Source organism: Haematobia irritans, chromosome 2 (genome assembly GCF_050003625.1).
Source record: "Haematobia irritans isolate KBUSLIRL chromosome 2, ASM5000362v1, whole genome shotgun sequence".
NCBI lineage: Eukaryota > Metazoa > Arthropoda > Insecta > Diptera > Muscidae > Haematobia > Haematobia irritans.
In genome coordinates this window covers 40,388,448-40,401,229 of record NC_134398.1, presented here as the reverse complement: position 1 = coordinate 40,401,229, position 12,782 = coordinate 40,388,448, and the positions used below count along the sequence as shown (strand labels likewise).

Sequence of the window (12,782 nt, the reverse complement as noted above, 5' to 3'; positions counted from 1 at the left end):
GGATCAATTTTGGTGCGATCGGAACAAAATGTCGACCCTGTTACCAACCCAAATTGCTCAAAATACAACCCTGCTATGACCGTAGCTTTATTCACCCCCTTACAATCAAAGTTCGGGAGCCACCGTGGTGCAATGGTTAGCATGCCCGCCTTGCATACACAAGGTCGTGGGTTCAATACCTGCTTCGACCGAACACCAAAAAGTTTTTCAGCGGTGGATTATCCCACCTCAGTGATGCTGGTGACATTTCCGAGGGTTTCAAAGCTTCTCTAAGTGGTTTCACTGCAATGTGGAACGCCGTTCGGACTCGGCTATAAAAAGGAGGTCCCTTGTCATTGAGCTTAACATGGAATCGGGCAGCTCTCAGTGATAAGAGAGAAGTTCACCAATGTGGTATCACAATGGACTGAGTAGTCTAAGTGAGCCTGGTACATAGGGCTGCCACCTAACCTAACCTACAATCAAAGTTCTCCCAGTATCTCTCAAACTGTAGTATGTAAAGTAAGTTAAACATCAAAACAACACACAACAGCCTCTCAAACTAAAGTAACTAGTACAAGAACCTCATATATATATTTTGTTAATTCCAAATTTCTCTATTATTACTTGATCAAATAAAAGTTCATTTCAATTTACACCACTTTCATTATAAACTCTGGAGGACAACACTTTACATCACTACTATAATTAAGTCTTGATTGTTTATGTATGTAGATTCTCATAGTACATTTTTTGTTAGTATATGTATGTAGTAGTTCACATATCATTTTGCATGATTTCTACCCTATAACACATACAATGTATCATTTTAATTAAGAAAATCAATAATAATAGTAATAATGATGATAAACAAACAAATGTGTTGCACAATTTTATTTTATTTTTGTTTTTATTTGATGTTTGTTTTTTTTTTTTTATATCCTTAAAATGTTTATTATGAACAAAACCCCCCATAAAAATTTCCAGGAACGCGGTGTGCAAGTTTTTCTACGTTATGCCTCACGTTGGGGCCGTGAAGCTATTAGAGGACTGGTGGATGTAACACCCTTGGAGCCAGGACGTCATTGCGGTCAATTTCAATGTCCCTGCCAATACATCAAGGATCATTTACAATGCAAGCCAAGAGGCAAGTTGAAATTTTTGGATTGTGTTTATTGGGTGTTGGCCTCCGAACGTTATGAATAGATGGAGGATCATATACGAAATGCATCATCAATGAAATCACATTAAAAAAAAAGACAAAAACATACATTCACATCACAGCACTTTTTCTCATATTTATGTAGTAGTTAATAATGTGAGTAGTATTACAAGATCAAATAGATTTTAAGTAAAGTTTTCATTATGTTTTAAAATATGAACTCTAAATATTTTTGATACATCACTGAAGGTAGTATACTCACTCGATACGAACAAAAAAATTCCCAACTATGGGTAGGTTATGCTAATGTGAAATTTCATGGCTCCCTATGACCAATACATTAAAAAAGTTATACTTATTTAATTCTTTAATAATTTAAATCAAATTAAATTATTAACTTAAATTAAATAATATCTAAAATTAAAATAAAAATTAAAACTGCAAATATAATTTAAATTGAATTAAAAACTAAAATTTAAATTAATTTAATAAATTATTCTTAAAATTACAATTTCCATGACACCCTCTATATTCAATATATTAAAAATAATTATACTTAATTGAAGTGTTATAAAATAAAAATTAAAATTGAAATCAAAATGTCAATTGAATTAAAAATTAAAATTCAATTATTTTTAAAATTACAATTATCATGACCCCCTATCTCTAGCGGTTGTATTAAAAAATAAAATAAATTAAAAAAAAAAAAAAACAAGTATATACGGCCGTAAGTTCGGTCAGGCCGAATTTTATGTACCCTCCACCATTGATTGCGTAGAAACTTCCACGAAAAACTGTCATCCACAATGGAATTACTTCGGTTGTGTTATCTTAAAACTTCTTAACATAGTTTTCTAAATTGTGAGTTAGTCCATACGTGATATATATTAGACAAAAAAGCTATGTATAGGTAAGTCTACAAATAATTACGAATCGATATGGACGTTTGCACGGTACGTAGAGAGCCAGAATTGAAATATGGGGGTCGCTTATATGGGGGCTATATACAATTATGAACTTGATATGGACCAATTTTTGTGTGATTGGGGATCGATTTATGTGAGGGCTATATATAACTATAGACCGATATGGACCTATTTAGGCATGGTTGTTAACGGCCAAGTGGCTCCAAAACCAAATCTCGGGATCGGTTTATATTGGGGCTATATTTTGGCATGGTTGTTAAATATCATTTACTACCTCCACGTACCAAATTTAAACCAGATCGGATGAATTTTGCTTCTCCAAAAGGCACCGGAGGTCAAATCTGGGGATCGGTTTATATGGAGGTTATATATAATTATGGACTGATATGAACCAATTCCTGCATGGTTGTTGGATACCATATACTAACATCACACGCTCACAAAAAATCGCTTCTGTAACATATACTCCCAAACATATTTTGCTTCAAGCATATACATTTTTGAGTATTGCCCAAACATTTATATGTTTGATCTCTTCCAATATATAATATGTTTGAAAGCATATTGGTCTAAACAATATATGTTTGGGTAGTCTAAGTTCCAAACATTTTGTATTTTTGCATCCAAATTCAATAATGTTGTCTTCCAAAAAATAATATGTTATTATGTGACCATATAAAATGTTTGGAAGCATTTTGCACCCAAAAATATTATATGCTTAAAAAAATTCTCCCAAACAATATTGTGCTCAAAATTTTATTTATTTATTTATATATTTACAATCATAATGAATTATGAAAATAAACAGGTAATATAGGTGTTAACAACATAGGTTTTCGACCTGAATGCTCAAAATTTTGTTTCTGCCCAATTGTATATTCCCCCACATCTTTCTCACTTCCACGAGATTTTTTAGTTCTTAGCACCTTTTTCTGTAATACAAACATTGTAGAAGAAATTATTCAATTGTATGATTTTTTTATTTTAATTTTACCTTTTGCCGGACGGGGATTCGAACAGCGGACCACACAGTTTGTAAGGATCAAAGAAGTAGCTGATCAATTGCCCAAGGAAAAATAAAATGTAAATTCTGTAATAACAAGCAACAACCACCAACTTAATTCAATATCGCTCCCTGTTAAATAGCGCTCCAAGCTACTAAACACATATATGTTTATAGTCTATTTCTAAATTAATATATGTTTGCATCCAAGCATATTATATTTACAAACATTTTATGTCCCAAACATAATATGTTCTAACATATTAACATATATGTCCCAAACATGTTATGCTAGTTTATGAACATTATATGCTTGCACTCAAAAATATTGTGTTTAAAAATTTGTGTTCTAAACATATAATGTTTATAGCCAAACATATTTTCATCCGTGCACCTACCAAATTTCAACAGAATTGGTTGAATTTTGCTCTTCCAATGGGCTCCGGAGGCCAAATCTGGGGATCGGTTTATATGGGGGCTATATATAATTAAGGCCCGATTTCAACCAATTTTTGCATGGGTGTTTGAGGCCATATATTAACACCACGTACCAAATTTCAACTGAATCAGATGAAATTTGCTTCTCTTAGAGGCCTCGCAAGCCAAATCGGGGGATCGGTTTGTATGGGGGCTATATATAATTATGGACCGATGTGGACCAATTTTTGCATGGTTGTTAGAGACCATATCCTAACACCATGTACCAAATTTCAGCCGAATCGGAGGAAATATGTTCCTCTTAGAGGCCTCGCAAGCCAAATCGGGGGATCGGTTTATATGGAGGAGCCACCGTGGTGCAATGGTTAGCATGCCCGCCTTGCATACACAAGGTCGTGGGTTCGATTCCTGCTTCGACCAAACACCAAAAAAAGTTTTTCAGCGGTGGATTATCCCACCTCAGTAATGCTGGTGACATTTCTGAGGGTTTCAAAGCTTCTCTAAGTGGTTTCACTGCAATGTGGAACGCCGTTCGGACTCGGCTATAAAAAGGAGGTCCCTTGTCATTGAGCTTAACATGGAATCGGGCAGCACTCAGTGATAAGAGAGAAGTTCACCAATGTGGTATCACAATGGACTGAATAGTCTAAGTGAGCCTGATACATCGGGCTGCCACCTAACCTAACCTAACATTTATATAGGGGCTATACGTAAAAGTGGACCGATATGGCCCATTTGCAATACCATCCGACCTACATCAATAACAACTAACAACCTAACAACCGTGCAAAATTGGTCCACATCGGTTCATAATTATATATAGCCCCCATATAAACCGATCACCAGATTTGACCTCCGGACCCTCTTGGAAGACCAAAATTCATCTGATTCAGTTGATATTTGTTACGTGGTTTTAATATATGGCCTCAAACACCCATGAAAAAATTGATCGAAATCGGTCCATAATCATATATTGCCCCCATATAAACCGAACCCGAGATTTGGTTTTGGAGCCTCTTGGAGGAGCAAATTTCATTCGAGTCAGTTGAAATTTGGTACATTGTGCTAGCATGTGGCCGTTAACAACCATGCCTAACTAGGTCCATATCGGTCTATAGTTATATATAGCCCTAAGATAAATAGATCCCCAATCACACAAAAAGTTGTCCATATCAAGTTCATAATTGTATATAGCCCACATATAAGGGACCCCCATATTTCAATTCTGGCTCTCTATGTACCGTGCAAAAGTCCATATCGATTCGTAATTATTTGTAGACTTACCTATACATAACTTTTTTGTCTAATATATACGACGTATGGACTAACTCACAATTTAGAAAACGATGTTAAGAAGTTTTAAGATACCACAACCCAAGTAATTCGATTGTGGATGACAGCCTTTCGTAGAAGTTTCTACGCAATCCACCGGGAGCCACCGTGGTGCAATGGTTAGCATGCCCGCCTTGCATACACAAGGTCGTGGGTTCGATTCCTGCTTCGACCGAACACCAAAAAGTTTTTCAGCGGTGGATTATCCCACCTCAGTAATGCTGGTGACATTTCTGAGGGTTTCAAAGCTTCTCTAAGTGGTTTCACTGCAATGTGGAACGCCGTTCGGACTCGGCTATAAAAAGGAGGTCCCTTGTCATTGAGCTTAACATGGAATCGGGCAGCACTCAGTGATAAGAGAGAAGTTCACCAATGTGGTATCACAATGGACTGAATAGTCTAAGTGAGCCTGATACATCGGGCTGCCACCTAACCTAACCTAACCTTCTACGCAATCCATGGTGGAGGGTACATAAGATTCGGCCTGGCCGAACTTACGGCCGTATATACTTGTTTTTATACCCACCACAATGGAATGGTGACGGGGGTATAATAAGTTTGATATTCCGTTTGTAACACATCGAAATATCGATTTCCGACTATATAAAGTATATATTCTTGATCAGGGAGAAATTCTAAGACGACATAACGATGTCCGTCTGTCTGTCTGTCTCTCTGACTGTCTGTTGTAATCACGCTACAGTCTTCAATAATGAAGCAATCGTGCTGAATTTTTGCACAAACTCGTCTTTTGTCTGCAGGCAGGTCAAGTTCGAAGATGGGCTATATCGGTCCATGTTTTGATATAGTCCCCATATAAACCGACCTCCCGATTTGGGGTCTTGGGCTAATAGAAATCGTAGTTTTTATCCAATTTGCCTGAAATTTGAAATCTAGAGGTATTTTATGACCATAAAGAGGGGCGCCAAAAATGGTGAGTATCGGTCCATGTTTTGGTATAGCCCCCATATAGACCGATCTACCGATTTTACTTCTTGGGCTTATAGAAACCGCAGTTTTTATTAAATTTACCTGAAATTGGAAATCTAGAGGTATTGTAGGACCATAAATACGTGTGCCAAAAATTGTGAGTATCGGTCCATATTTTGGTATAGCCCCCATATAGACCGAACTCCCGATTTTACTCTTTGCCTTAAAGAAACCACAGTTTTTATCTAATTTACTTGAAATTGGAAATCGAGAGGTACTTTAGAACCGTAAAGGGGTGTGCCAAAAATGGTGAGCATCGGTCCATGTTTTGGTATGGTCCCCATATAAACCGACCTCCCGATTTGAGGTCTTGGGCTTATAGAATCCGTAGTTTATATACAATTTGCCTGAAATTGGAAATTTGTAGGTATTTTAGGACCATAAAGAGGTGTGCCACAAATGGTGAGTATCGGTCATTTTATGGTATAGCCCCCATATAGACCGATATCCCGATTTTACTTCTTGGGCTTCTAGAATCCGAAGTTTTTATCCAATTTGCCTGAAATCGGAAATCTAGAGGTATTTTCGGGCCATAATGAGGTGTGCGAAAACGGTGAGTATCGGTCCATATTTTAGTATAGCCCCCATAATAACGATCTCCCGATTTAACTCCTTGGGTTTCTAGAAACCGTAGTATTTATCCGATTTGCCTGAAATTTTAAATATTTTAGGCTCACAAAGACGTGTGTCGGATTAAGTTTTTATCGGTCCATTTGGTAATGCCTCCATATAGACCGATTTCACTTCTTGAGGGTATAGAAGGCGCACTGATCATGAAAATTGCTTGAAACTCAGTGTAAAATTTCCAGATTTTACTTCTCGGGTGAAAATCTACAGATTTCAAATCAAGACGTTATTTAATAATTTTCTTGCACACTTACAATGATTCCTCTAAAACTCAAACAAAAATGGTTCTTATAAATCCAGAATCTGATATAGTCCTCATAGGTGAAATATTTAAATTTATCTTCGGGAAGTATCCTCAAGTCCTCAAGCCCTCCTGAAATTTCAAAGGAAATCCTATTATTTGGTTCATGGTGGTGGGTATTTAAGATTCGGCCCGGCCGAACTTACTGCTGTATTTACTTGTTTAAATTACAATTTCCATGACTCTCTCTATATTCAATACATAAAAAATAATTATACTTAATTAAAGTGTTAATTAATTTAAATTAAAATAATATATTAAATTAAAATAAAGATTAAAATTGAAATCAAAATTTCAATTGAATTAAAAATTAAAATGTAATTATATTTAAAATTACAGTTATCATGATCCCCTATTTCCCTAGCGGTTGTATTAACAAATAAAACATTTTTTTTTAAAAGAAGATAAAATTTAAATTCAAATAAAAGTTAAAAATTAAAATTGAATTAACTTTAATAAATTTAAACTTAAATTAAAATTACAACAGTAATTTTCAGTTTTTCATTTACAATAAAGATAACAATTACAATTAAATTTAGAATTTAAATAAAAATTAAAATTGATATAAAAGAAAATAAAATTTAAATATAAATTAAAATAAAATAAACGGTAAAAATTAAAAATGATTAAAATTATATAAATTAAAATAATACAGTGAAACCTCTCTAATTTGGGCACTGTGAAAAGCGGACATCTCCCAAAAGTGGACAGTTATCGTGAGACATTTGCTGTATTCCCAGCAAAAAAAGAGCTTCAAAAACGTTTTTGGGTCTTCAATTTGTGATCCGGGAGTAGTGCAAACTTGGATCATCTTCAATGAATTTTACATGGACTTATAATAGGATGGAAGTACTCAATTTTTGGATCCTTTGCATTGCTTTAAAAGTTGTGCCTTAGAAGTTCATTTGGATGAAGAACTTTTAAAAAAACTAAATAACAAAATTTTTTTCAATTTCAATTTTATTTTTTGTTTGTTTTGATCTCAGCTTTAAACCCATTGCGTTGACTAAACTACAAGAGTACCTTAACCAACAGAGGAAAAGAATGTTTACCAAATGTAGACAAAATTTAAACGACCGTAGGTGTCCACTTCTGAAAGTTTTCATTGCAATTAAATATAAAATGATTAATAAATAAAATTTGGACTTCAATTAAACTAAAATATAAAAATAAAATGTTTAATAAAAGAAAAAAAACTTTAATAAATTAAATTTATTAAATTAGAATTAAAACAAAAAAGTAAAATTGTAATAAAAGAATATAAAATAAAACTAAGTTTGGAGTTTAACTTTAAATCAAAATTGCAATTGAAATTAATATATAATAAATAAAATGTTTAATAAAAGAAAAAAACTTTAATAAATTAAATTTATTAAATTAGAATTAAAACAAAAAAGTAAAATTGTAATAAAAGAATATAAAATAAAACTAAGTTTGGAGTTTAACTTTAAATCAAATTTGCAATTGAAATTAATATTGTAATAAAGAAAATTTAATTTAAATTAAAAATTAAGTATTTTTAAAATTACGCTTACAAAAAAAATTAAATTAAAATTAAAATAAAAGGTAAATATTTAAAATGAGCGAAATCTTATATATTAAAATTATAATCAGAAACTAAAAGTACAAATAAAATTTTTATATTTTTATAACTAAAAATAAAATTATCAATAAAAATTAAAATTGCATTAAGTTTAATAAATTAAACCCAAATTTTAATTAAAATTGAAAAAATAAATAAAAATAAAATTAATTTAAAATAAAATAAAACTGAAAAATTAAAATTGTAATAAAAGAAAACAAAATATAATTTGAAATTAAAATTAAATTCAAAAAAATTAAAAATTAATATTGAAATAAATTTAATAGATTAAATTCCAAATAAAAATTATATAAAAATTAAAATGTATTGTAGTAAAAGAAAATAACATTAAAGCTAAACTAATAGATACAAATTTTAATTGCATTGCGTTTAATAAATAAAAATTGAAATTATAAATTAAATTATCAATTGAAATTAAAAAAAAATTAAATGATAAAACAAATTAAATGTAATTACTTTTATCTATCTTGGCCTACATTTAAATCTTTTTTTTTTTGTGTATTTTCATAAAGTCACTCTTGTAAAGTGATTTCGGAAATATCATGAATATCACATTTATTGTAGGTGTTTGTTAATAGCTGTTTGTTAAATTTTCACCGTAAATATATTTTGCCGTTTTAATATTTCTGTAATATATTTGTATAAGTTTCCTTTCCTTATCGTTCTCATACTTTTTGTAATAGGGGTATTTGTCAAACTATATCGTCGAAAGATGAAAGATGATGGCTTAGTGCTCATAAATTTCTAAATGGACTCATTTTGACAAATAAACCCATTTTAATATATCGTTTTTGCCTATTTCATAAACATCTGCTTTCTCTATGTAATTGTACAGATCTGCGAAAAAGTTGTAATTCTAAAAATTTTTAAATTTTATTGTGATAAATTCTAGTCTAAATCATTTAATTTCATTATTTGCTTGTTTAACTTTCCATTCCTTATGGTCGAAAAACAATATTGTGTGTGTGTATGCGTAACGTTTGTGTGTTTGTGAAAATTATTTCCTAATAAGAAAATTTTCTTTATCTTCTATTCACAGTGGTTGTGAATAGTTTAGGTCAAGTTGTTTGGACTCGAGCCCCGGGAACGTTACATAATTGAATAATTGGATACTGTGCAATTACGTATAGCAAAAATAAGAAAAACCTACACCTATACAACTCTCAGTAAAGTAAAACAAAAATCTCGAATATAAAAAAAAAAATAATAAATTAATTGGAGCATTAATTGAACTACCCCCCCCCCCCTAACATGCTTTAATTAATTTATTTCCATATACACAAATATAGTTAATTATAATAGACTCACTTTTAATACTTTTTATAGTTGTGTGATGTATGTAACACCTCGAAATATTATCCAGTGTTATAAGTTTCCATGTCTGTAGTTTATGAGATATTTCAATTTTATTTCTTTTCTAATTTTTGTCTATTTTATTCTTTGACATTTTTCAAAATTGTATTATTTAGACTTCTCTATTGTGAATAAAAAATAATTTTCCATTTGATATTGTTTTATATAATCATTTTATATTTTTGCAATATTTCTCATTATTTCTAATCCTTTAGGTTATCCTTGCAGTTGTGTTGCCTATGGCTCTAATCCACATTATCAAGATCCATATTATTAAATTGGCAATTGCTTGATTTATGTACATGTGTTCCATATATTTATAAAATATATATTGCAATATTACTAAATAAATATTAAAAAAAAATACAAATTAAATAAACAAATGCCTTTATATAAAATTTAACTGTTTTTTTTTGGAAATGTCGGAATATATTGGTAAGTATATTGTAAAAATATTTTAAAATAAAAATCAGCGCCAAGGATCCATGATTTTATAAATTTTCTCGAGATGTTATAAAAGTTTATTGTGATTTCATCCATAGTGGTCAGGGTATAATAACTTTAATCGGCAAAAAAAAAAAAAAAAAAACAAGTATATACGGCCGTAAGTTCGCAATCCACCATGGATTGCGTAGAAACTTCTACGAAAGACTGTCATCCACAATCGAATTAATTGGGTTGTGGTATATTAAATCGTTTTTATACCCTTTACCACTACTGTGGTACAGGGTATAATAAGTTTGTGCATTGGTATGTAACGCCAAGAAATAGTGGTCATAGGCCCATCTTTTAGTATACCGATCGGCTTAGGGCCAGTTTCTCAATGTCTTGTTATTATTTATCGTGTCGATAAAACAGCAGATCCCATACAAAAATTTTACTAACCGGAGGTCTATCCACCGGTTAAAATTAATCGGAGGATGAGAAACTGGCCATTAGAATTAAATCCTGAGTCGATTTAGCGATGTCCGTCTGTCTGTCTGTCTGTCCGTCCGTCTGTCTGTATATGTAATTTTGTGCACAAAGTACAGCTCGCAATTTAAGTCCGATCGTCCTCAAATTTGGCATAGGGCCGTTTCTTGGGACAGAGACAATCGCTATTGGTTTTGGAAAAAATCGGTTCAGATTTAGATATATCTGCCATATATATTTATCCCCGATTTCGTCATCGTTAGCGTGTTTATCAACCGATTTTCTTGAAATACCGTACATCCAAATATTTTATGAATCTTGAAAATCTTGCAAAATATCAGCCAAATCGGTTCAGATTTAGATATAGCTCCCATATATATCTTTCGTCCGATTTAGACTCATATGACCACATAGGCCAATGTTTACTACCGATCTTCGTTTACTACCGATCTTCTTTTGCACAGAGGGTAGAATTGACATTCTACCAATGCTTGGTAAATTTGATTGAAATCGGTTCAAATTTAGATATAGCTCCCATATATATCTTTCGTCCGATTTGAACTTATATGGCCACAAATGCCAGGATTTTGCCGTGATTTGCTTCAAATTTTGCACAAGGGGTACGTTTAGTAGTATCGGTAATTGTGCCAAATTTGGTTGAAATCGTTTCAGATTTAGCTCCCATATATATCTTCCGTCCGACTTGCACTCATATGACCAGGGGGCCCAAAGTTATACTCCCATTTACGTGCAATTTCGCATAGATAGCAGAATTATTATTCTAACTATACGTGTCAAATTTAGTCAAAATCGGTTCAGATTATAAAGGGTGATTCTTTTGAGGTTAGGATTTTCATGCATTAGTATTTGACAGATCACGTGGGATTTCAGACATGGTGTCAAAGAGAAAGATGCTCAGTATGCTTTGACATTTCATCATGAATAGACTTACGATCTGCCACAACGTCGAATTTTCAGTGAATGGGCCCTAGAAAAGTTGGCAGAAAATCCGCTTTTTTATCGACAAATTTTGTTCAGCGATGAGGCTCATTTCTGGTTGAATGGCTACGTAAATAAGCAAAATTGCCGCATTTGGAGTGAAGAGCAACCAGAAGCCGTTCAAGAACTACCCATGCATCCCGAAAAATGCACTGTTTGGTGTGGTTTGTACGCTGGTGGAATCATTGGACCGTATTTTTTCAAAGATGCTGTTGGACGCAACGTTACGGTGAATGGCGATCGCTATCGTTCGATGCTAACAAACTTTTTGTTGCCAAAAATGGAAGAACTGAACTTGGTTGACATGTGGTTTCAACAAGATGGCGCTACATGCCACACAGCTCGCGATTCTATGGCCATTTTGAGGGAAACTTCGGAGAACAATTCATCTCAAGAAATGGACCGGTAAGTTGGCCACCAAGATCATGCGATTTGACGCCTTTAGACTATTTTTTGTGGGGCTACGTCAAGTCTAAAGTCTACAGAAATAAGCCAGCAACTATTCCAGCTTTAGAAGACAACATTTCCGAAGAAATTCGGGCTATTCCGGCCGAAATGCTCGAAAAAGTTGCCCAAAATTGGACTTTCCGAATGGACCACCTAAGACGCAGCCGCGGTCAACATTTAAATGAAATTATCTTCAAAAAGTAAATGTCATGGACCAATCTAACGTTTCAAATAAAGAACCGATGAGATTTTGCAAATTTTATGCGTTTTTTTTTAAAAAAAAGTTATCAAGCTCTTAACAAATCACCCTTTATATAGCTCCCATATATACGTACACCATAGTTGGGGAAATATGGTAGACTGTTACACATTTTAGACCCATTTTCAATGGAAGTTTCCTCCAATTAACTGGATAGCGTTAGCCGATTTAAATTTTAATTCTAGAGATTTTGTAGAAGTAAAACCAGTAAGGAAAGTCTAAAGTCGGGCGGGGCCGACTATATTATACCCTGCACCACTTTGTAGATCTAAATTTTCGATACCATATCACATCCGTCAAATGTGTTTGGGGCTATATATAAAAGTTTGTCCCAAATACATACATTTAAATATCACTCGATCTGGACAGAATTTGATTGACTTCTACAAATCTATAGACTCAAAATTTAAGTCGGCTAATGCACTAGGGTGGAACACAATGTTAGTAAAAA

The 12,782-nt window shown here is 32.8% G+C and overlaps 1 protein-coding gene across 2 annotated transcripts in view; it reads left to right on the top strand.

Moving 5' to 3' along the window:
* The window catches only part of LOC142224015 (uncharacterized), a 49,918-nt gene extending 39,806 nt beyond the window's left edge, over nucleotides 1-10,112 (top strand). Inside the window, exons 5-6 of one of the 2 annotated variants that reach the window (XM_075293826.1) lie at nucleotides 967-1,126; nucleotides 9,930-10,112. In XM_075293826.1, the coding sequence (XP_075149941.1) occupies nucleotides 967-1,126; nucleotides 9,930-9,991 (222 nt within the window). In that variant the 3' untranslated portion in view covers nucleotides 9,992-10,112. Of the gene's footprint in view, nucleotides 1-966; nucleotides 1,127-9,400; nucleotides 9,874-9,929 lie in introns of those variants that run through there. The other variant, XM_075293825.1, reaches the window with a different exon arrangement.
* Nucleotides 10,113-12,782: the final 2,670 nt, after the last annotated feature.